The sequence below is a fragment of the Bemisia tabaci genome, chromosome 2 (genome assembly GCF_918797505.1).
Source record: "Bemisia tabaci chromosome 2, PGI_BMITA_v3".
Taxonomy (NCBI): Eukaryota; Metazoa; Arthropoda; class Insecta; order Hemiptera; family Aleyrodidae; genus Bemisia; species Bemisia tabaci.
Window position 1 is genome coordinate 16,798,816 of NC_092794.1, and position 25,130 is coordinate 16,823,945.

The following is a 25,130-nucleotide window of genomic DNA, read 5'->3' on the forward strand; positions in this document are numbered from 1 at the left end:
AATGCTAACTTTTATCTTTTACAAAGGTGCTTCATTAAAATATGGCATAGGAAAAGGGACTAGAGAGCTCATGGGCTGTACACTTTCCTTTACATCGAGTAATTCAGTGCTCATGCATTTGTTTCTGTACTTAAAATACTAATTACTTCCACCCATTAATTTTGTCCCTGATTTCCTTTCAAAGACTCAATGAATTTCATAAAAGAAGGATTCAATGACTGAGAAATTCTCTGCAGCTCGAATGAAATTTCTGCAACTCTTACAAATCATAAAAACCTCTAATAAAATATAGTTTGAGAACACGGACAGCCTTCATTGATAGAATGATCGAATAAGCTACTTGCTTTATTATGAAAGAGGATAAGATGCACATGAGTGAGTATGCACTCTGAAGGCCACCTGTAGTAAATAGCACATGAAACAAATTTTAAGATAAGATGTGAGTGAAGGAGAATGAAGTAGGTTTGAAATGCCAGCAAAACTATGAGCAATGACCATTCATCATGCATAGACGTGGATTCAGTCGATGAGGTCATTAATTCAACTGCAAAAAGAGTGGCAAAAGAGATATATTCAAGTTCTGCTTCCAGTGCTTGAAATCATTTGCTGGGAGATAAAGGGTCAAGTAGTCATCGAGTTTTAGAGGCCCTCCAGTTACGAGATCATCTGGACTTAACTCAAAGTGTTTGATAATGAAATACGTCTTTAACAAAAGTTGATAAAAATTAATACTTAAACAATCAAGTTTAAAGCTGCTCTTTCTTACAAATTAGCATTTCAATACTTATGAAATGTAGTTTAAATGATTTAATGCTCATGTGTCCAGCAATGGTGAGGTCAATGACTTATAACCACTATTAGAGTATCATTTGAAAAAGATTCCTTCTTATTCGAAGTTTTTCTATTCTTTATATTTTCTCATGGTGGTTTGTAAGTATACCGGGTGATCCAGAGCACCCGCCCACTGTCTCTATCCGGAGAACCACTGAAAATCGAGTTTTGAGGGCCAGGCCCGCCACAAGGGTGTGGATACTGAGTCCATGGTACCAGGGCTCGGGCCTTGGACCCAGTATCCCCACCCTGATGGTGGGCCTGGCCCTCAAAACTCGATTTTCAAAGGGTTCTCTGGATAGAGATAGAGGACGGGTGGTCTGGATCACCCGGTATATTACAGTGGGTTTTAATTCTCACCTAAAATAGGCCTTAATTAAATTCTGATGAGGAGGGGAGGGGTTCAAAAAGGATGGAATCCTATGGGACGCACAGTGGCCCATCTCAGGAGTGCCAAAAAGTAATGACGTCCTCTACCTTCCCTCTTCCACAAAAACACCAGTTTGAGAAGTATGTGATAATATCGAGAACTCTCACATCTCTCTTCGAATATTAGTACATTGTCATAATTCCCTCAATTTTTTATCATAGTTTAGCTGCTCTTTCGTACTGCATTAAAGGAGATTGAAATCTTCAAATTTTTATCGATCACATATGGTGGGATACTTACTTAGAGATTGGAGGCAACTGATAACACCTTATCATGGAATTTGTGTTCTATATTTCGATTGGACATAAACATTCTCCAGACCTGCTGCTGAGGGAGGGAGGGTTTCGTCACAAATCCTCCATCTTTTCTACATCTTCAGTTAAAGTTTCCCAGTATTTTGATTTTTCAATGCCCACTTTTCAAAGAGGGAGACTTTAAATTTCACAGTAATACGCAAACGAGTCAAAGATAAAATTTTAATGATTGTGGATCATCAATCATCTTAATTAGCTACAAAAAAAGTGTTCATCACTGGAGAAAGCACAGTAAGTTCGGATCATCATCATCGGCCCTGGTGAACCATGAAGTCCTCCTTTTTAATTTCTAAAAGATTATTTGTTGGTTTGAGTCCTCGAAAAAGGCATGAATAAAAAAAAAAAAAAAAAAAAAAAAAACTGTCTGATCTACTTTTCTTCCTGATCTGGACTCAGGAATTTCAATGAAAAGCAAATATTGAACTAATGAGTAGAAAAACTTCACGACAAGCACCTAAAGACGAAAACATCCAAGAAAAAGTTACTGAGAGCTAAAATCATGATTGACATCCAAATTTCAAAACTGTATGAAATTTCTTCTTTGTATTAACTGATCAAGGAACTCTTAAGGGCTTTCTTTTAATCCGAACCGCGGAGGATCGTTACAAAACGCAGCACTTTTTATCCTGTTCCACTGGCACGTTCCAGTGCGTTCCATGTGTTCCAGTGGAACTCTTGGACCACTCTTCCGAGGTGGGCTGAGGTTGGTTAAGGCTGCAGTTAGACCAGTCGAACCAGCCTGATCTGCTACCATTGCGTTCCACGGATAAAAAAAAGCCCTTCAGACAGAGGTCATGTTCATGCAACATCAGTCAACCAGTATCTACAAACAATGGTCATTCCAGGAAGTGGGCTTCTCAAAATTTTTGGTGCAATTTTGATAAATTAGAAAAACAATCCACACTTCAAAAGTTATTTATAGGAGCTAGTCAAAATGGCTCAGGATGTTCTAGTTTGAATTTTGACAACAGCTGTTTCCTGAAAATCTGCGATAGTAATTTAAGAGCATGCCCAAATAGTAGAGTCATCGCCAAATTAGTTTATGCACTTCTAGACTGTGACAGAAGATCGTCTGATGTCACTTTTGCATGTAAAGTAACTGGAAGAAACAAGATGGAAGTTCATCCATCTTAGTCTGAAAGTGCGTAAACTTACTTGGCATGGACTATAATTGATCTTAGTAACTAGATCATGCTCCTCACTAGGGTGCAGTATGCATCAGGTACATATCAAATGAATAAATAAGATCAATCGAATCTACCATGCACCTCAAGTACGGCAACATTCAATTTGAGCCAAACGATCACTGTCTAAATTGGGAGGTTCGTGTTCAAATTAAGGTTGTGCTTCGGATAAAGCGTGGAAAAAATTGAATGATAAATGATCAGAGGAGTTTGTTACCTTCAAGGAATTGAATCTGCTGAATGAAAAACGATGAGGAAGAAACAAGAGTAACTAACAAGTACACTTTGGTTTGAGTTGTTTGAATGCTGAGAGGGAAGAAGAGAACAAAATAGGAGTTTACAAAAACTTCATCAATAAATTTCGGAATCGCAACCTTGGAGCTTGAACTTATGCACTTCCTTCATATGGTGAGAATGAGAAAAACGTTAAAAATATAGGGTCGAGGCCGTGAAGTAAGTCTTGCAGCGCAGTACAGCATGCCCGTCACTAGGGTTATGTTTATGTTTACAAGATGCTGATTGGCCCGATCGGTCAAATTCAGCCATCCTCAGAAACCGCCAAAACTTTAAAAAACCGCGATGAGTTCTACTTTGAGGAGCCTGAATCCTAGTTTCATTCGAAATATTCATGAATTCTATCCATTTTACGGACGTATTATCTATCTGTAGTCCAGGAGGTGGCTGTCATTTTGATCTCTCACGTCAAAATGGATAAATTTCTGAAAATCAACAGAACTGCTCTCCCTGATATTAGAACAATGGTCAGCCCAATCAGAGCTGGAGCATTTAACGCCGAAGGGCTCTGAGGGCAAGAATGCCAAAAAAATGTCTTAACCCATAATAAAGCAACCAAAGTTTTTCCAATGCAGTATAGTTTCGTGCGCAATCAAAGAGTTCCCTGTGATCAGTTGATGTGACCGGAAATGCTGAGAATTTCTGGAAGATACTTTCTTGGCGCTTCCCTTTCTTCTTTATAAGACAACTTCTTCTGGGACCAGGAAGTAATATTGCATGGGAAAAACTTTGTCTGCCTTAATGTGAATAAGACATTTTTCTGGCATCATTGCCACTTTTAGAGCCTTACTGCAGTAGGACGCCCCAGCTTTGGTTAGGTCGACAACAAGGTTTAAAAGCAGGGAAGAAGTTTTGTCGATTTTAAAAAATTTGTCCATTTGTAATGGGACACCAAAGCAACAGCAACCTCCTGGATAATAAGAAAGGCTAAATAAAAAAGTGGGTAAATGAAACAAGGATTTCAAGAGATATGAAAGAATACATCTGCATATTTCACTTGAGGCAATTATATACTGGAGAACACTAACGTCAAATTATTGAAGTTTTGCTTTGAGTTTTTGGCAAAAGCAGGAATCAATACATTAAAAAGGGCAGATCAGCTGATTATTCCCAAAAATTATTCTTTCATAGTTCTAATTTGAAGTATAAAGTATTCGAAGTATTGATTAGGAGACTTTATTCTATTATATGGAGAAGAAAAAAGAATTACTTATTATTTAAATCTTGGGGAAATCAATGAATAGTGTTGTACTGTTGAAAGATTCTGTTTGGTTGCACATTGATCCCTTGAATAGTAAAAATCCGATTGAAAACAAAGTATGTTTGAAAAGAAAAGGCATTTGCATTTATGTAATCAGATCAACGTTTATTTGTTGAATCATACTTGGCAAAAAAAATACAAAATAAAAAAAAAAATCATTCTGTACAAAACAACGTTACTAAACAACAAATTCGAAACAATCACTTCAGTCTGCTTATCTACAAAAAACTTAGGAAAAACACTGTACACGACTTTTCACAGGAATAGTTACAGAATTAGACTCGAATTTAATGGAGTGAATTCCTTCAGTTGTTATTCCAACCCTTATTTGCAGGATGCAGTTCATAAACTCAACTATTCATTACCAAACCAGCATGATTTCTTCCTAGCTAGATACCTAATAACAAAGTACCTACAATGAAAAAATAAAGATATTCATGCATACATTTACTGTGCAGACATGCGAACAGACATACTTAAAAAAGAGGCGATTATTCTATGACAGGACAATAGAAGTTGAAACAGTTACTGGAGAGAACAGTTGATCAAATATCGAACAAAGAAAAATAGATCATTTGAGGAGAGCTGTTCCTCATTGAGGTAATTTGGGAACTAACGGTGAATATGATGAAATTCTCCATCGCACAAAGAAGCATTTGTAACATGTTGGCAATAAAAATGAACAGTGCCTTACAAAGACTGCATACAATATCCTATTTTTCACTTTATAATTTTATGTTTTCATTGTGCACGGCCTTGTCCATTCAGTTTTTGCCGACTCACCTAATACAAAATAAATCTGTAAAAAAATAGAAATCAGACGGCCCACTATTCCAATACATGTCACTGAAATCAAATGAATAAGTAAGTTGGTGCATTCTTGTGTGTAGAAACAATTTTCCACCTCAAAATTCTTTGTATTCTAAATTGAGAGTAAAAGTCACTTTAGAATAAAAATAATATTCTGTCAAGAGTGACTCATTTACACTTATGATATTTCTGAGGCAAGAAAATAAGCCTTACTCAGTTTGCGGGGGAAAAGGAGAAGTTGATGGTGCACAAGCTATTCTTGCTTAGATACTTTGTGATGTATTGCATAGTGTGAAATGAAAGACACGGATTTTTTTTAATTTTGAAAAAAAAAGAAAGGAATCCCTTACTGTATTCCTTTCAGCAACTATTTTCAACCAAAAATATTACAAGAAAAAAATGGTTATCAAGAATTCCTTTTTTATGTGAGATGAGCTCATCTTATGAGCTACATTTTTAACTGAAATCATGTTTAATCGAATACCTGAAAAGAAATTGATTCATGATTTAGAATCTCAAGCAATTATGTTTTTTGGCTGACCTATGGCTTTTCTTCGACTATTCCCTCTCTTATAAGTTTAGTTGAAAGCACAAAAAGAAAATTTATAATCCAGACAACATATTATTAAATATTTCTGGGCTGTACAATAATACTGAAAAATAAATATGGCTGCTAGTTCAATACAAACCAATTTCAATTAATTAAATCTAGTTCAATCTTCATCAGTGCTTTATAATCCTTTATTTACCATCAATTATTTTTTAATGAAAATTTACCTACATCTTTGCAATAATTCAAGAACTTTCATGAAGTTTCATGGCTTGGAAAATCGTAAGTTGAAGTATGTTAATTTACCTCAATTTTTTTTTTTCAAAAGAATCTACAGATATACTGTTGAAATGAAAATTCATGGTGTAGAATTACACAGAAAGATCTGCTCTTGAACTCACAGCCTGAGAGCCAGGTACATATTTTCGCAGTTCAGTCATTAAAAGAGTACATTATGATGAATGTACAATATATGAGCTAGAAGCTGAATAACCCTCGACGGAGTTTACGAACCCCGTCTCATACTGTTTCTACTTTTCCTTTCCGTCGCGCAGTTTTCTTGCTGGAGACAGAAATCTGACTGAAAGAGGTTTCAAGGTCTGATGGTTCTGCTGTATCATTCACAGGTGCATCTTGGCTGGAGCTTGCATTGCTGGTCTCAGATTGTTCTTCCACAGATGAGGCCACGTTTGCTGGATTAATTGTCTGTGAATAAATGCAAAAAAAACCAAATGAAAGTGATGAACACTGGCTGCTTCAGTTCATGGTTTACAGCGTGGTTTATCCTTTGCTTCAGAGCAAAACTTACCAAAAATCAAATCAAAATAAACGATGAGGTAAGTTTTTGATGGTTTTAAAAAAATGTGACGGTATGATGGCCAATACTTGCATCTGAGTTATTTTATTTAGGGTACGCTGAGAGATGAGCACAAACTCCAGATGTAGATGTTTTCTGCAAAATTGATTTTTTTCATAAACTATTTGATCAAAAATTTCAAACCGACAAAGTAACCAAACTGAGAATATGTTGCTGCAATTCGCAATTGCACTGAGAGATGGGCATGCAGTGACAGGTAGCTGTCTTAGTAAGCCCCCGGATAAATTCTCAAAAACTCAGGCTAGTTTAATAGATGAAAGAATTTCTGAACTGTATATTTTTACTAATTTGATTCTTCTCTGGTAGATAAGTAATAGGGAGCTTAGCTAGACAAATGACTCTCGTATACTTTCAACGAGCAAGAATTGTTTTTTGTTAAGGAAACTACACACACATACCTTTAAAGCAATATTTTCTAAGGGAATGTCTTCATTGGGACAATAGGTTGTGGAAGGTTTTGGAGAGCTAGACAAACTCCGACAATGACCATTGGAACTGCCATTCTTTGCTGCTAAAAGTGGAAAAAAAAAACAGCAGAAATTAAACTTTTGAAAACATTGCATGGTGCATATAAAAAAAATGTGAATTTTAAAACTCTAATTGAAAGAACAAGATGGATTAGTTGCTATTTTATTTCTCTACTCCCATCATATATTTTAAGAAGTTACCACGAAAAATTTCAGATCAAGACTTTGTGGAAAATTTCAATACCATATGATTGTTTTGTTTCTGGTTTTTTTTTTCAATTAATTTGAAATTAATATAATATACATGAATACTACTTTTACTTTTTCCTAAAAAAAGTTCCGGTAGTTTTTCATATTTTTAAAAATTTATCCCAAGAATTTTGAAACTCAAAACTAGTGTGTTTTTTTCAGAGAACAGACTGTAGTAACAATCAGAGATTTTGCCATTCAGTTTGACAATTCAAGGGTAACTAGCATGGCAGTTGTCATAGAGCAGAGTGATTCCCTTATCTTAGATTTCTCAGTTACATGTACATCTGTAATAAATTTCGAATCCTCATGAAAATGAACTTTGAGTAATAGATCATGATGCTTCCATGGGTAAATAAGTAAGATTGGGACATTAAAAAAAAACAATGAAAAGGAAATAAATGGTTCAGAATAAGCAAGGAGGCAAAAATTAAAATTCAAGACAGAAAAAAGCTTGCGAGAAGAATGTAAAAGAATTGCAAAAGGAAGACCAAGAGGAAAAAATTCAGAACACAGGAAAGAGAGAGCGGAGGCAGAACAAAAGAAAAAGGTTTTCAGAGTATGCAGCACTGGACAAGAGAAAATTTTCGGTCAAGGCTGACACTTTTTTTCTCTTACTTACTAAGTTGATGATAAATTCTTACGATCATTATGACTGTAAGATACTTCGGGACATATGCACCAAAGAAATTAACCATTTCAGTCATCACACAAAAAATTTGGTATCTTCAGTAAAATAAATAATGTAACAAATAAAAATAAATACTTCTTAGGCCAGTAAATGTTTTTATGTTGGACGTTTTTCCCGACAAAACTCTAACCTCTAACCTCTTTTGCTATTCTAAGAAAAAACATTTTGACTTTTTGAATGAAAAAAAAAATAATCTTGCTTTCTCTAGAGCTTTCTAATCCTCAAACATTAGTTGAGACTGAATATGACTCTCCACACAAAAAATCTGAATTTTAAAAAAGAAAAATAAAAAAAACTTGAGAGGGGACAAAGAGGTCATTATCAGCTAAAGATTTTGAAGGGATGAATGAAATTTGTACCAGCAAAGGAACTAGACGGGACTTTGATGGGAGCAGCAAAACCGGGGAGTCTCCTTCCGCCAGATCCTGCACATAAATTTAAAGTGATGATAACAACTGAGGAAGCGAAAGTTTGCTGAGGATAGATTTACAGGTACAGAAAGCAAATGACCATTAGAGTGTTTGTAGAGAACATACATAAAAGTTTGTCTCAAACCCTCCGGAGATGTAAAATATTCACATTTTGTGGTTTGAGGCAATCCTCCCTCGCCTTTTGGCATAATGATACGTGCAGGACATGGAAGGCTAAATCCTAGCGAGGCAGTGCACAACTATGCATCACTGCCACACCCGTTGAAAACACATATTCCTTGAAAATGAGGGAAAGTTAGGAAGGAATTTCTTGTTTTTGCTTCCCTGTCAAATATTTATTCCTTCACGCTGGAGCTAATGTTTCAAACATTTTAAATTCTCATTGACATCCCAATTTTTTTTTTTTTTTTATCAAAATGAATATCGATTTCAGTACTTGTTTTGAACTTGCATTATTAGTTTTCAAAACCCTTAGTCATGTTAAAAATAATACACATTCAATATGACCTCTGATTCTGTTGAGGAAAATTAAAATACCTACACATGATCACGAACAAATCCTAACTCGGTCTGATCTGGGGGAGCGTGGCATGGCTAATAACCTAAGACTGCTCAAGTTGGGAAAATACATAAAATTACAATTTTTCATCGTCCTTCACACCAATTAGCAGTGATGTTTAAGTGGCAGTACAAGGAAACGAAACCTGACCCCAAAATTCGATAATTTTTTAAGTAAGGGGCTTTTGAAGCTAATACTTACACAAAATGCAAAGATAAAGTACACTAATAGATTATCAGATTTCTTTCAGTGTTAGTAGAATATAAGAAAAAGCAAAATCTGAGAATTGCCTGCATGACTATTGGCAATACGCTTCCATCCTTATCAAGACAAGTTAAATCCTTGTATCATTTTCTCTGAATATTATCATTCATTATATTACATTGCATGCTATATCCTGAAATTTGTTGCAAAATTTACGGCAGGCTTAACAAGACATGGTTGCAGATGGCACGATACTGATTGGCTGTTGAAAGTTGACTTCACTTACGCGGATGGCGGAAGAACATTCGTGAACCAGGCGAAGAGTGAGTAGTTTGAACAGGTAGATCGAACAATCTGGCCAGTTGGTTCAGTTTTTGCACTCTAGCGATGGTCCTAGCTTTGGTTAATCTAAAGAAAAATTATATAGTGGATAGAAATTTGAGAAACTCTGATAGTGAAGAAATAACAAGGAAGGAGGTAAGACAGATACCAAAAGATGTAATCTTTCTAACCCCATGAGAATTATCAAAAAATAGCTATTAAGGATATACAGTAAGACCTCAACTTAATGGAACAATCTACTGGTCCCTTCAAGGACTTCCAGCTGATTCGAATTGACAGATTGCGTGATTTAACGGATCAATTCGTCAGTCTCATAAAATCCGGTATATCCAGGTCTTACTGCAGCTGTTTTATTAGTAAGACTTAGAATAAAGTATGTTACCATGTACGCATGGAAACAGAACATTCATTAAAATAATGAAAGTTATGTAATTTTGAAGATTCTGGAGATGGATACAGATAATGTAAATTCTCCATAGAGAAAATGGCAAGAAATTGGTAGAAATGAATTGACCACAAGCCTTTCAGGAAACTCTGCAACCTCTTGATGGCTAATTTCTATCATGTTCGTTCCAGTCAGAATGGGACTGTTGCATGCAAGTGATACAGTCTAATTAATATACTCTCCACAGGCAAATTTACACAAAAATCAAGTTCCGAAAAAGTCCGAAATCTATTCCCTAGCGCACAATCTGCATAGTCTATGGAATGCTTTTTCAAATTTCCTGCGTCTGTGGGCAGGTTTCCTCAGTCACCGCCGACCAGGTTTGCACAGGCAGAGGACGAAAAACAACTAACCTGAGTAAACAAACGATTTTGCTAACTTTTTCTAATGTAAGACTTCAATTGTTTCCAGACGTTGATTTTCTTTTTCTCTCTTTATTTTGCAAAAACAACAGCTTTGAATCAATTGAATCTTACGCAAGGAGAGTTTATAACAGTTCGCGAGATTATTTGTTTATTTAGGTTAAGTCTCTCTGCGGGCAAACCTGACTTCTGGCCACCAAGAAAAACTGCCTGCATACCAGTAAATTTGAAAAAGCGCGTTTTACAAATCACGCAGATAGCATGCCAAGGACTAGGTTTGAAACTTCTTTGATGTGCCCAGTGTGATTTTCAAGCAAATGTACCCATACAGTGTATTCAGTTGCCTGTATCTCTTACATTCAACAGACTCTTCTAGCAATAAAGAAGGAACCATGCAGCCATAATAAATACTTTAAGTTCAATTCTATTTAGGAGTTTGAATATTCCAAACACTGCTTCTCCCCCATAATGTAACACAGGGTGTTCAAGAAACGCTTAACAAATATTTAATTCATAAAATTTAGTGTCTCCTGTGACAGTAATTTTGCGAGAAATTTTTATGACTGAACATGCAGGTCATACAATCAAGAGTATTGCTTCAAAATGAAAAAAATTATTGACAAAACCAATCTGTAGCACTACTTCTGAGAAAAATGAAGATTTTGACTAAGAAAGTGTAAAAACTAGGACTATGAACTATGAACTATGATAGAAAATTGTACCTTTGTTTAGCAGCCATACATCTGACATGATCATCGAAAATAAATTTGGCAGTCAGAGCTCCAGATGTTGAGTGGTGCATTGTGACTGATAGACACTGCGGATTTTCTTTATCACCAACAACCTGTATCCAGAATACACACTTAAAATAGGTACTCACTTTAACAAACCGAGATTATTAATAGGTGGATAAAAGGATTTGCTCTGTTTTCAATAAATAAGGTTATGTTGTCCAGAAATTTTGAATTTTCTTGCTCTCTGCTGATTCCTTGATTTTTTGGAGGCAAATCCCTGATTAAAATCAAGGTTAACTGTTTATTCCAAAGTTAAAATTAAATTCATTGTTTTTTTTTTTTTTTTCTTTCTTTATAAATTTTATAATGCTCTATCGATACAGACCATCAAATTGATATGGTGGTTTTGAAATAGCCAGAGAGGAAATTTTCTGCTCTCAAGACCATAGGAATCCCCTGATTTTCGCTAAATTTATCATTCTCTGAGGAATCTCGATATTTCCCTATTTTACCAGGTCCAAGACACCATGAATAAAACGTAAGAGATGGTAGAAAGGTATGAGATGTAGTTTCATTGAGTTTTTGGTATATTACAGTCAAGTTAAAATCAGGACCTTAATAATCACTTTGAAGAAACTTGGCAATAATATTTTCTTCCTGCTTTTTGCTACTTTGGCGTTTTTCTGGGTTTGAAAACTTGTAAATAAGCAAAGTAAAAGCTTTTAGACAGCTGCTTTTTACTGTCTTCCGACAAAATGTATTTTATTTGCTGCACATTTCGATTTTCAGAACATTCAGATAAGTTTTAAGACTGATTAGAAGAATCCTATGTAACTAATTTAAGACTGATTAAATACCAAAGCTGGGCGCAAAGAGGATAAAAAAGTAATTGGAGGGCAGAAAGTTAAATTTCATCACTTGACCACACACAGTTACGAAAAAGACAACAGCAGCAGATGAGATTGGACCTCATTATCATATTAGACCTGTAAGCTCCAAGGAGCAAGGTAAATGTCTTTGTAACAGGATCCATTATATAATGGTTAAAATATCCGTTTGCATGGGCAAGATCCAGTGCATGCAAGTGTAGTATTGACAATGTTCTATGCACATAATATGTATTTTGCTTATAAATAATAAAATTACAAAAATGTATACTTCCCTAGAAAGAGGAACAAAAATCGCAGAGAGCAATGTCATGATTATTAGTCAGAAATCGTCCTACAAAAGATGAAAGAATTTAAAAAAAAAATGTATTGTTTGAAAAAAGAATAACAATGACCTCTATGTCCTGTAGAAAAGCTGCCAGTTTGACGATTCCCCAACCTAATCGTGAGTCTGGCTCGATCAGGATTAGATGAGTTGAGTCAATTACGAGGAACCGTTTAGCTTTGATGCCGTCTTTACCGATGAATATACAATGAATTAAGTCAGCGTTATTAAAATCTAGGGCAGAGTTAACTTGATAACAGTTGCTCCTGTCCGTCAGTGGCAGTTGAAGCTCCATTTCTCCAGTTAGCATTAAACTGAACTCCCGAATCAACAAAAATACCCTGATAGCACGCCTTGCCCTTTCAACCTGAAAAAGGATAAAAAGGAAATGATGAATCAATAATCCGCCAATTTAGGAGGCGTCTCATCACTAGCATTCTAATTGTTCAATTTGATTGAGTATTTGCTTTTTTCTTAGCATTCTCAGAGCACACTTGACTGAAACTTTGAAATAGAGTAAACCCATATATTTTTGATAATTCAAGGGGAAACATAAACATGGGATGAATTGATGAAGTTTGGAATTATTGTATTTTATTCAGAAATACGTATTCCTCTTTAGTATATCCTTGGAGCATGATGTTTTCTAGTCAGTGTACTCCCAAGCCCTAGAAAAAATTTGACTACATGCATTTATTTTTTCATTCCGTTCATTTAAAATTGATTGATTTCATCTTAGCTGAATAAACATGAAGAGGAATTTTATTAAATCTGTTTTACACAAACAAATAAAGCAAAGAGAGTGAACTTTGGAAAATAATATCCCTCACATTAATCCCTTAAAAGGGCCCGTCAAAACTTGCCAAAAGGAGCTCCTCAGAACCTTTCTGGGCCAGTTCATGGAGCAATCCCCTGCTCGCCCAGTCCGCCCCTGGAGGTATCTCTTAATTTGCATATCCTGCAATGCGCAAAGTTAATAAAAGGAATCTGTTCTACATTCATAATTAAGTAGAATGGGAAAAAATCGATGTACACAAGATCAAGAGACTTACGTTTCCACAGGGAAGACGTTTCCTAAATTCTATACCAGTTAGTGGAGTGCAAGTGGTGGAAGGTGAAAGAAGAATTTTTGAATCCATCATCAAAAACTCAACATTTAATGGTTTCCGTTTCATATCAGTGTATTCATCCTCAAATGTGTCCAGGAAAACATCATCATTCTACAAGCAGACGAGAAAAACTTAGAAAAACAAGGGACATTGGAGACAATTTTAAGAATTGACTTTTAAATACATTAGAAAGATAATGGAAGTTGAGGATAGTTTTGAGAACTTTGAATTTAAAATACATTTTGAAACATACTTATGAGCAAAAAATGAAGGAAGCTTGGTAAAAAATCCTGCCAGAGGTTACTGATTTGAATTTTAAATATTCCAATTACAGAGATAATGATGTTAGAGTGCTTCTTATTGCATACTGAAAAAAGAAAAGCAGATGTCAACTGTTTGAAAAAAACCTCACAGCTTTGAAAATGAGTTGGGACATTTCATCGGTGCAAGGATTCAAGCTTTTGCCAAATGAACTAAACCCTATTTTACTAAGTATGCTTCATACCTTGAAAAAAGTCTGAGCTAATTGAATAGATTCCTCTTTGGCGTCAATCACAGCTGCAAAATGAGCGTCTTGTAGAATTGATCTGCCATTTAGCACCACAAGTCGTTTGAGTAAAGCTATTGTCAGTTCAAGGGTTACTAATCTGATACCGCTTCCTGGAAAAAATTAATGCAGACAGTGACTACAAAATTGACGTTATTTGATAGAAAAGGGAGAAAAAGTCCCACACACACACACTTGGTCAAGAAACATGACAAGCACAAAATCTTTTTTTAGGGGGAAAAAAAAATTCAACCTGAACCTCAAAAAAAAAAAAAAAAAAAAATGCATCAGCATTTGTGAAAAGATGTTCTATTTTTCTCAAACACAATTAGCATTTTACAAAGGGAAATGAGAGCTTTACAATGAGCTACAACTCAAGGCCAGTTAAAAGAAAGAAAAAAAAAAACAATTATTCAGTACGTTTACAATACAAATTATTACAGAAAAAATATCTGTCTCAAAAGATTCTATTTTAGCCTGAGGCATTTCCTTTGATAGGTAAAGCTAACAGTCTGATGCAGCAATAATATTTTCCTATGTAGTTGAGCTAGGGGTTCAAATTAAGGGGTAGAAACAAGGGGAAAATACTTACTTGGTTGACAACTTAAAGACATGATTTCAATTAATTTTTCTACGAGCCGAGTATTATATTTTGGTTTTTCACTGGGTCCTGCAATGAGAGTACCTGCTAGTAAGTCTTGATTGATACCTACGAATACAGAGAAAATAATTAGCTGAAATAAAAAGCATTTAAAAATTGACCGACTAACATGAATGTAAACATGAAAATTTTGCAAATTTTGAGAAAAATTGAAAAAATAAAATTTTCAGTTTTGCTACTCACTAATCTGCAAAGTTCACTGAAAAATTTTGATTTTTTCCCCCAAATTTTTGGATGAATTATAAGCTATAGTAATACTTGACCATTCACCCTTAACTTGTGTATATTTGATTACACGGTATTTTTGGTATCCGGCGCAGGCTTTGCCAAAATGCATTAGATAATCGAGGTATTCTTGTAAATCTTTTAAAATGAAGTTTGGAAATCCAAGAAATACACTTGTATCAGTGAACGGTTAGGCTTGTAGAAAAAAAACTCTTTTCAAGGTTATGTATTTCAACCTGAATTTGTCTTATTTAGGAGCTGACAATCATATTTCCAAAAGCACTTCATGCTATACTATTAAAAAAATAAACTTTAAACACAGGAATTAGTTTTAAGATACCATTTTTACCTTTGTTACAAGATATTGAGTGCAAAAGACACAAAGCAAAGAGCGCTTTATGGTCGTTTTCTTCACAGCTGAGTGCTTTGATGATAGTTTCAAAAAAGAAGCCTGTCTGAAGCTCTTGTGCAAGTATTTGCTCCTTTTCTTCATCCGTGATGTTTGAAACGTTGGATTCTGTTGTCGAGACTATGCTTGTACTTGGAGTCGTTGCACTATCTAACGATTCCTCTAGTGTTTTGGGTGGAGGCACAAAACTTGGTATGATAAGCTGCAAAATGTGCGAAAGTGATTAAAAAAATGCTTAATAGGAGGATTGCACGTTATAAAAAAGGGATGTACAGTGTTCCTCTGAAAGTGGGAAATCATACATACTAATTATGCTGGTTATTAACCTATTTTCAATATCCAATGGTCCATACGCTGCATCTTGATTTGCAATACATCTGGACCTTTTTTTTGCAATTTGCCACATACTAAATAATTCTTTTGGCCTTATATCTTATTGTGATAAATTTATGTTCCAAGGCATGAATCATTTTATGACTTAAAAACCTACTTTACATTTCCAAAATACAGCAACTGAAGATTATACTTAAAATCAAAGTTTGTTTCAGTAGTAATTTAGAAAGTTACGGAATGTGATGCAAGGAGAGATGTAGGTGAGTGACAAAGTAACAAAATGCATTCACAAAATCAAAAGGACTTTTAAATTTTAGGATACTCCTTCTAAACTTTGAGCACCTATGATGGAATTATTTTGTAATTTTTGAGACATTTTTTCTTTATCTCTTGCACAGCATTTCTATTGGCTGATAAATTAGATAAATTTAAGAACATACCTTGTTGGAGACAGGCGAGTCTTCGTCGTGTTCAAAAATATCTAGGCTTCCTTGGAGAATGATCTCTGTCAGGGTTCGAACTAAAGGATACATACTGATGATGAGGAAGACTTGTGACAAGAGGAAAAGTGAGACAATTGTACTCATGCGCGGTTTACTAGTTTGTGCAGGTTTGAGCTGATCATCAGGTATTAACGAGAAGATGTAGAGAGGAGTAAGGAGTTTGTTAAGAAGGTGATCATTGAGCACCTCATTTAGATCTGATATATCCAGAGTCAGGATGTCGTTGAGGTAGTGCAGATGGTCCAGGTGCTCTGCAACCAGGTCTGCAAGGCAGTGGATTTGGTTTTGATTGCTGCAAAAAAGAAAAGAGTCCCCTATTAAAAAGTACGCCATAACATGAATAAATTAATACAATTTGATATACCTACTATTTTAGCTGTCTTTTTTATCATGTTGTATTCATTCAAATTTCAATTTGAGTCAGTACTCAACTATAGATTGCAAAACTTTAGAAAGCTAGGTTTATCAGATCAGATTCCCTTTCTTCATTTCCATTTTTAGTTGTATTTTTTACTTGACCAAATTCTGAGATCGATACATACTTGCTCATGATTTACTATATGGTATATGATGTGATATATTTTCGGATATATGAGAGCTAGACATAGAATACTGTAGGAGATAAAATCTTAAGAACATACTTAGCATCATTGGAGACACAAGCATCTAACTCTAGCACATGACTGCCGATAAACCAGACGAGGTTGGAGAAATATGGAGCAGCTGTTTTGTTCCGAATGAAAGATAACATCGACTTGTCTCCTACTTTATATACATTGAGCGTTAATGTCCTCACAGCAATTCGAACCATTGACTCAGGATGGTTAAAAAATTTAATTGCTTCCGTGTACAGCGGAAAATCATTCGTGTGCTGAAATCACAAAAGCATGCAAAGCATTGGTGATATTCTTCTTGGTAAGAGGCGAATTCTTTACAATATAGAATACATTTGTACATTAATATTTCTATATAATGTAGAGAATATTTCCATGTTATGAAGTATATTTGTGACAAAAAGTGGAGGCTGAGGGATGTAGTTGGTGAGCAGCTCTGTCTACTGTCTAGGGGTTGATAGGCTTTGGCGACCTCAGGTTGTATGAACTAGCCAATGTATCTGAAATATAATCCTTAACAAAAACCTTAAGACAGTCACTTACTCCGCACTGAGCTTACTAACTGACACATTTTGTGGTACAGGCTGTAGCTCTCTCTACTTAATTTTCTCTCAGAGGCTATTTTGGTCGGTTATTTCCTAACTCTACCAAAAGAATGCCCAAAAGCCCCTAAATTTAGAAAACTACAAAGAACCAACCAGTTCTTTATTAATGGTGAAATTCCATAGATGGGTTAAATTTGGTACTGACCAGGCACTACCAACTCTTTTCAATTGGGCCAAATTGAACAGAAAGGAATCAAGTCACACTTCGGGAAAAAATGAGTTATAAGTGATTTTAAGCAGAACTAGCTGCAAAGCCTGCATACTTCAAGTCAAAAATTCTGAGTCAAGATAAAATATTAAGAATGTGAAAATAAGCATTTAATATTGAGTTTTACAGAAAAATAAAACTTCAGACCTGTTTTTCTCCGTCTGAACTCGAGTGACTTGGTAGCTTTCTGTTAAACTTTGTCCACTTTAAAAGTAGCCTAAAATATTTGAAAGATGACAAGACTTCCTATTTTTTGTACTGAGGTACCAGAGTGTCAACTAAAATTGACTGGCAAAAAATCGGTGATATTTTTAGGCTTCATGCACCAATAGCCACCCTAATATTGGGCCACTTAGTGACTTGTATTATTAAAAAAACAAAAAAGCAGTATTATGAGCAGTCACAGTTTTGCCTTGCTGTAAAGTGGTGAGTTTAATCGGTGACATTTCCTCTTGGGTAGCTACAGTAAAAAATTGTAGATTTGATCACTACAAAAAGAAGAAGAAAACCTATTCCTCATTACCTGCTGGATGCTGAGAAATATTCATTTATTTTACTTGTTCTTTCATCACTTGTTTTGTAAAATCATTTATAGAGATGAGCTTACCACATTATAGAAGAAATTCACAGTATGTACATTCAGTTTTAAAGATAAAGTCTTCAGGAATGATATGTAATACGCCATGACTTCTTCGTCCGAGAAATCAAATTTATGAACAATTATGGAATTCACATGGTTATTACTGAGCAAGTAATCTGAAAATAAGATAAACATTGATTTAACCTCAACCTGGTCTGGCATCTCCTGTTTCACACAGGATATGTGATTTCAATATAAGTTGAATTCGAAACACATGAGTTGTTTAAATACCTAGCTTACTCGTAAGATAAAGTCAATTAAAATGCAACAAGGATTAGCCTGATAAAAATGAGATTACCATTGAATTAAAGATTTATATTTCCACAGAAGACAGGGAACTGATGATTAATAGAGTTATGCGCAGGCTGCTAACTGAAAAGTAATTTAAAAATTCCCCAAAAAGTACCACAATCTGTGGGAGTGAGGTTTGACAGCTTAAATTGAGATCTTAGAAAATCTTGAAGAAATCAAGAAATGGACATTCCATGGAGATCCACTGATGTTATGAGAAGAGAGCATCTTCATAATGAATAAGTTCATGCAATAACGGGGATTGAAAATAATACAGTGTGTGATATCATGACCAAGCTGCCAAGCAATTGGTTTAGACAAGTGCTAAGGCTGACGGAAGGATGGTTGCACCGACAAATGCTGACTTGGGTACCTTCCAGAAGAGGGCAGCATGGATGTCATGTGCAATGTTTGAGGAAGAAATCAGTGACGTGGCGTGAATGATCGATTATCGATATCTCGCCATTTAAAGCTACGGTGAAGAATCGATTACTACTTAAGGTGTTTGCTGCGAACACCCTGATAATCGATCTTTTTTCATAGGTTTGAGCGGCGTATCAATCAATATATCGCAAAGCACGCCACGCCACTGGAAAAAATAGATGGTGACATTTGCTCGATGATCTGTTGGAAGATAAGTTTCAGTGGTGATAGGAAGTTGCAAAGGGCCTGACTTGTTCACGATAATAGTGAGATTTTCTGTCCATTTGTAAAATTTAACTTATATCCAATAAAACAACAAAACAAAAAAAAAAAAAAAAAAAAAAAAAAAAAAAAAAAAAAAGGAAAAAATCTGATTACTTACAAAGAGAAGTTTCATTACGAATATTTTCAAACAAAATATTTAAAGTCTGCAAAAGCTGTACATTCACGTAGCTGCCACACTTCTGTTTCAGGATTTCCAGAAAGAAAGATAGCATATTTCTTTCAAGAAAAAAACTGTAGAAAAAACAAAAGCAAATAATTAATAAGGGAAAACTTGTAAACCTTGAATAAGCATACTAGATCCAACTTATAATACATTCCTACGATGCTATGCCCACTTTTTTTCAAACTAAAATGAAAATAGTGTATGTCTCAAAAAATACACTAATAATAAAAGTATGGGAAGTTTCCTCCCAACCACTGAGAGTGTAGTCTTGGAAAGGATTTTGAAAATTATTTGTTATCAGGATCTGATAAATGCGTTTCGATGCTTGATATGAAATGAAAAAAAGCATAGTATCTAAGAAAATTCTGCTTAAATTTTGATTTTTCCTTCTGCAAGTAGTTACAAAAATGGAAGCTGCGATTCTTCCAGCAATTTCTCTACAAAAAACACAGATGCTCTTGCAATGGCACACTTTTTTTTTTATACATTTATTGGGCCCATGGAATATTGATGGTGAGACTCCCAAACCACATAACTCCTTTGTCGTATTTTTAAGTCTTGGCTCTTATTTTACTTATTTTTTAAAAGGAGGTCAACATCATTCCTTGAAGTTTCTACAGCATTTTCTTTGCAGAAAGAAGAAATTTCCATTTAAAAAATGAAGTATGTCAGGAAGTCTGAGATGTTGCAACAGAGATACGCAGTTTGGGAGTTTTACCATCAGTATAGCATGAAACTAGCATGACCACTTTCTCATCAGTCTTTTGAAAGATTTTAAAATGGTTTGTATAAATACAAATTTTCATTGAACCTCAAAATTAGAAAAATATAAACGTTTTCCGATGTTCAACACTTTAAAATGAGATATGTATTAGGATGGGAAATTCATACAAAAATTACACAAATTATGTAGATGGACATAATAATAGTTAAAATAGTGAATCTCCTGGAGTAAAAGTATACAATTTTTATGAATATAACTGAAGATAAAAGGGCACACACACCCTGCGTATTGCTTTGATAATAAAATTGATCATGGTGATTCATCATCCATTAACATTCATCTGACTGCATGCGTTCGGCATCCCATTACAGAGAGTCTGATCACAAACAAGGCACTTTTTCTCACTATTGCCTGCTGACTTGGCTTGCTCTCTACATTGCAGGGCATCTTCAATGTCCATGCAAGTCCGAATAATATGCCACCTCGAATTTTTGCGATTGCATGATATAACACAGGATTTCCTAAAGCAAGTGCGTAAAGCAGCATTGTTTGTTGAGTTAAATTTGTAGCATCGAGTTGTGGAATCGCCCCTGCATTCGTAGCAAGGAAGAGCAACTAGAATATAGCCCACCCATAATGTAAAACCTAACATCACCAGGATACAGAAAAATTTAGCGAGCGCATCCCCAAACTCACAGTCTATACACATTTTAAAAATCACATGTCAAATTTTGATACTTTCCAAATTTTGAGGTTACAAGAGGAGTTTATTGGTTATACAATTACTTAGAGTTTCTATGGAAACCTGTAAGACATTGAGGATAATACTTCCTGATAAGAATGAAAATTTGAGATTATTTTCAAGAATGTCCAAGACATGACATGACAGGACTTAAACTTGGCTAATAAAGGTTTTTTTGATCAACACAAAAATTTGTTGCCTGAAAGTATAATAAGGAAGTCTTTGACAGAAGAAAAGTTTCCAGAAAGCAACAGGTTATGCTGGAAAGGAATTGATTAGCAGCAGGCTTTCATTTTTTTGTTCTCTTTTTTATCATCAGTACTGTGTTATAATTTACTGACCACCATTCCTAGAGAATGGACTCCAAGGTTTTCACAGGTAACGTATTTGAATGAACTTACTCAAAAACACTGCTGTCATTCTGGTCGCCCCAGATTAAAATTTCAGTTATTGACCGAAGAACTTCCACCAGTAGACCTCGATTGTTATCTGTGACGGTTTTATTTTTCAAGAGAACATTGTACAGATGTCTGAAAAAGCATTAAACAGTCAAAAGTCAATAATGATTGTAACAAATTATTAAAAGCTTCTCTAAGTTTCTGACTAGGGAAGGAACTAAGGAGGCGCTGAAACGCGGATTTCTTAAAAAAGATTGTAACTGTTTTCAGACGTTTTATCAAGAGAATTTAAAAAGGAGCCCACATTCCTTTTCCTGGCGACAGCACTGAAAAAACAATAAAAAAATCTCTACTATCCTGTCACCTTTGAAATGTAGAGACTAGTGTTTGTACTTTGCATGACTATCCCTGGATACGAGGAGTAGTAGTAGTAGTAGTAGTAGTAGTAGTAGTAGTTTATTATTCAAAAAATACATAAATACAGGAAACAGAAGATAATCACTGGTGGCCAGCCTTAAGAATACTTTAAGATATAACGAGGCGTCTCTGTTGCAATATTTTCTCAGATCATGACACTACATGTCATCTCCAGTACGCCAAAATTTTCACAGTTAGACTATAATTTTGTAAAAAAGTCCGTACTAGTTGCTGAATGACAGAAATATTTGTCCTTGGGACTAAATCTTATACCATGAAAGGCTATATGGGGAAAAAATCAGCGACAGCGATAGAGATGGTTTCGTCACTTGAAACAAGAAGTATTCTCACTGAAAAAAGAAGGAAATTTCTCTGGAATGCACTCTAAGCTTTGTTTGTTTACTTAATGCAAAAGAACTCCATGAACTCCTAATTTTTGAACAGTTACATTTCTTTTAAGTTTCACATTGCAATAATATCAATCAGAATTGAGCGTTCAAAATAACTATGGACACAAACCATTATGCTCCATTGGGGAGTGACTTACCCCTGCAAGAATCAGAACACCTAATTAGATGAAGGCTGTCTTGTAAGAAAGGCAAGACTCAAATACAGAAGTTAAATATGTATGCGCTGACCTTTCACTGATGAAAATGAGAGACTCGGCTACCTCTAGTAATAATCGGCTTTGGGATAGAAAGAACCAAACAATGACAAAAGCATGCATAAAAGAAAGGTGTGCTGATGACTAAGACTGGTCTTAATGAATAAGACAAAGTAAACTTTGAACTCTTTGAAAGAAAAGTAAGAAGTCCGACTGTCGAAAAACTTTCAGCCAAATGTTGAGATTGCCACCTAGTATCTACCAATGCCATTTGCAATATCATCATTGGGACCTACAGTACCACTAATGCACTCGCCAATCCGTGAAATCAGTGACTAGTTGACTTCACTTTCGGGAACAATGCGAAGAATCAACAGAAGTTGACTTACTTTAGATTCTCCAACGAATGAGGGTTCTTGGGTTTCCCAAACCCACCAAACAAACGATACATTGTGGGCGGACTTTGAATCGAAAATAAATTCTAAGAACACAACACAATAATATTGAGCACAGGGCAAGACATTTTGCGGGAGAGTTTTTTTACGTTCATGGAAGTTTAAACTTAAATAACAATCTGTGATAACAGATAACAACAGGGGAGAAAAACAATAAAGTGAGGTTAATGAGACTGTTTATTGATGCGAATCGTTACGCCAACGTTTAGTCATCTTCTTCGAACACGAAAAGCACGAAATACGAAATCTCCCGCCCAATTACGAAATTTAACGCGCGAAAAAAGAGCGCAACTTATCATTTGACCGTTTAGACTCTTAAGTCCGATTACGCGGGTATCCGTGACTTTTGAGCTGAGAAGTAGACGTTTGGGAACAGCTATGATTTTATACGATCTTAATTCAGTCAAATGGAAGTTGAACTCACTAGAGGGAAATAAAATATTTTGGTAATTTTCGACATGGGGCGGTAAAACTGTACCATTTCCAAAGCTTTTCCTTGCTCTTAAGCTCGATATTTCCATTACATTAGCTTGTAGAAAGAGATCAATATATAAATTAGCCAAAATGGGAAATATTAATAATAACAGAATATTTTTTTTTTAAAAAAAAAAAAAAAAAAAACCTACACACCTGTATTCAAATACTTACATTTATTTCAATGTGCACGGTAAAAAAGAAAAGAGGTAGAAGAAGAATGAGATTTTCATAAAATAAGTAGATTAATGATTTATTCCCCCCTCCCCCCACTGGTTGTTTATTTCCCGGGACATTTTTGTAGAGTCACTTCCAATAGATGACTTAAAAGACCGAGAAGAAAATAGGAAAACATTACAGACTTCATATTTACCAACCAAGTACGATATAGTAGTGACAATAAAATGTAACTTCATTGTTGTGGTGTTCTTTTCTTGGCTGGACAGGGTGTTGGCTGACTATTACATAGCACCGAATCACAGACAGCACATTGAGCCCTTCCTAAAGGCCTGTCATTCTTTTTGCTTTTCTCTGCCTCACTTCTGCAATAAAATGTATCGTCAAGGCTCATGCATGTTCGGGTGATAAACCACTTTGTATCCTGCTTGGAACATTCTGTGATGCAGGATTTTCTGAAACACGTGCGCACGGCTGCACTGTATGTTGTGTTGAATTTCCAGCAAGCACTTGTCTCAATCTCTCCTCTGCACTCATAACAAGGAAGAGCGACAAGGATGTAGCCCACCCATAATGTGAAACATATCATGAACACAAGACAGAATAATTTTCCAATTATATCACCTATATTTATGCACATATTTTGAAACTCACAGGATAAAATTTAGAATATTTTCAATTTTGAGGTTAAACAGAGTTGTTTTTGTAGTTGCTGCTGTTGTTGCGTTCATAAGGTTAACCATGAACAACTCTCCGGTGTTTCTATGGAAACTTTCGACAGAAAAAAGATCTTTCACGTAAATTCAATTAAATAAGTAACATTGAAACTAGTGCTCACTCCTGAGCATTAGGAAATGCAATTATGATGCTATCACCTTGATATTCAGATGGCTTGTCTAGCGACTACACTTAGTGCAGCTCAGAGAGAATTTCCCTCTTAGTCATTGAAAGAGAGAAGAGGAAGGAAAAAAATATGATAAGGGAAAAATTTCAAATAGAAAGAAGGAGAAAATGTTTGATTAGATGTCTTAAAAGATTCAATACTTAGATAATAAAAAGATGAGGATGTAAGAAAAAATATTTTATACCCAAATATAGAGGTAAGGATGTCTGGTGGATTTGGTAAAACTTGAGCTAGTCTGAAGAAAGAATGATGTTCAGCACTACGTTTGTAAATATACTTTCAGATGCCTCTGGATAGTATTCGATCCATAGACGTTTTCTTCATTCTGGCGGGAAAAAAAAAACCAAATTACAAACATTCCATCAATTTCATGACAAATAAGTTGGCATTTTACCATTAAGTACTTGATTCAGCAAGTGACATATGAAGAGGATTCACGCAATGGAGCTCACTCCCTAAAATTAGAAGGTCTCCAGCAAACTTTACACGAAAAAAGCATGAGCTTACATTTGAAATAGTCGTAAATAGTCAGTCAATTGTTCCGGGTAGAACATGGCTCACAACTTAGAGCTTAAAATTTTCACAACTAAATTAAGAATACCTGAAAAGCAAATATTAGAGCAGAAAGGAATTCATGTGCAAGTAGTTGCCGTTTTAGTATTTTATACATTTTTCTAGAAGAAATACCTAATTTGAGGTGCATCCTAGGTGGAATGCATTTTCTCTTCAATTTCAGACTCGAAGTATAGAAAAGAAAAACTGCAAAAGATGAAATCATAGAGGCCTAAAAAAATTCATATTTTACACCCCAAAAGTATGAGCTTCAAACCTTTTACTTTTTACCAAATTTTTACTTGATCTACAGGGTCCTACAAAAATTACAGTCCAGTGTTTCCAGCAAGGTAAATATAATTTATTAGGTGATAGAATAGATAGTAAATAATCTTTTTGGAAACTTGAAAATACCCATTC

General features: G+C 35.1%; 2 protein-coding genes and 1 long non-coding RNA gene across 10 annotated transcripts in view; 1 reads left to right on the top strand and 2 right to left on the bottom strand.

Annotated features, from left to right (window-relative positions):
* LOC109033709 (trehalase) overlaps positions 1-3,151 on the bottom strand; it is a 17,285-nt gene extending 14,134 nt beyond the window's left edge. The window contains exon 1 of the mRNA XM_019046436.2: positions 2,977-3,151. The gene's annotated coding sequence lies outside the window, so the exon portion shown is untranslated. The remainder of the gene's footprint in view (positions 1-2,976) is intronic.
* Positions 1,266-11,259, top strand: LOC109033710 (uncharacterized). 2 transcript variants are annotated; one of them, XR_002009073.2, is made up of 4 exons: positions 1,266-1,806; positions 6,301-6,510; positions 9,374-9,629; positions 11,034-11,259. It is a non-coding gene; the product is annotated as an uncharacterized lncRNA (long non-coding RNA). The 2 variants fall into 2 exon arrangements; XR_011899244.1 differs by having other exon boundaries at positions 1,276-1,806; positions 9,374-9,475.
* Positions 4,399-24,483, bottom strand: ema (C-type lectin domain containing ema). 7 transcript variants are annotated; one of them, XM_072296777.1, is made up of 17 exons: positions 24,343-24,483; positions 23,455-23,619; positions 21,131-21,259; positions 19,198-19,331; positions 18,069-18,217; positions 16,676-16,905; positions 15,972-16,326; positions 15,139-15,400; positions 14,496-14,612; positions 13,862-14,016; positions 13,300-13,467; positions 12,318-12,614; positions 11,024-11,145; positions 9,439-9,560; positions 8,318-8,383; positions 6,950-7,062; positions 4,399-6,379 (listed from the first exon to the last, which is right to left on the bottom strand). In XM_072296777.1, the coding sequence occupies exons 4-17, from the start codon at positions 19,310-19,312 to the stop codon at positions 6,194-6,196; spliced, it is 2,457 nt and encodes an 818-aa protein (XP_072152878.1). In that variant the 5' UTR covers positions 19,313-19,331; positions 21,131-21,259; positions 23,455-23,619; positions 24,343-24,483; the 3' UTR covers positions 4,399-6,193. The 7 variants fall into 7 exon arrangements, with proteins under 7 accessions (XP_072152878.1, XP_072152879.1, XP_072152876.1 ...); XM_072296778.1 differs by having other exon boundaries at positions 23,451-23,619; XM_072296775.1 differs by having other exon boundaries at positions 23,440-23,619.
* Between the last annotated feature and the right edge of the window lie 647 nt (positions 24,484-25,130).

What these genes read in the sequence shown, in the direction of transcription:
- ema (XM_019046431.2), bottom strand. Translation starts at nt 22,599, where the DNA reads ATGTATCGTTTGTTTGGTGGGTTTGGGAAACCCAAGAACCCTCATTCG. An exon ending in TGAATTTCTTCTATAATGTG is followed by an intron (nt 16,906 to 18,068) that starts GTAAGCTCATCT and finishes TTGTGATTTCAG; the next exon opens with CACACGAATGATTTTCCGCT. An exon ending in ACTCGCCTGTCTCCAACAAG is followed by an intron (nt 15,401 to 15,971) that starts GTATGTTCTTAA and finishes CACATTTTGCAG; the next exon opens with CTTATCATACCAAGTTTTGT.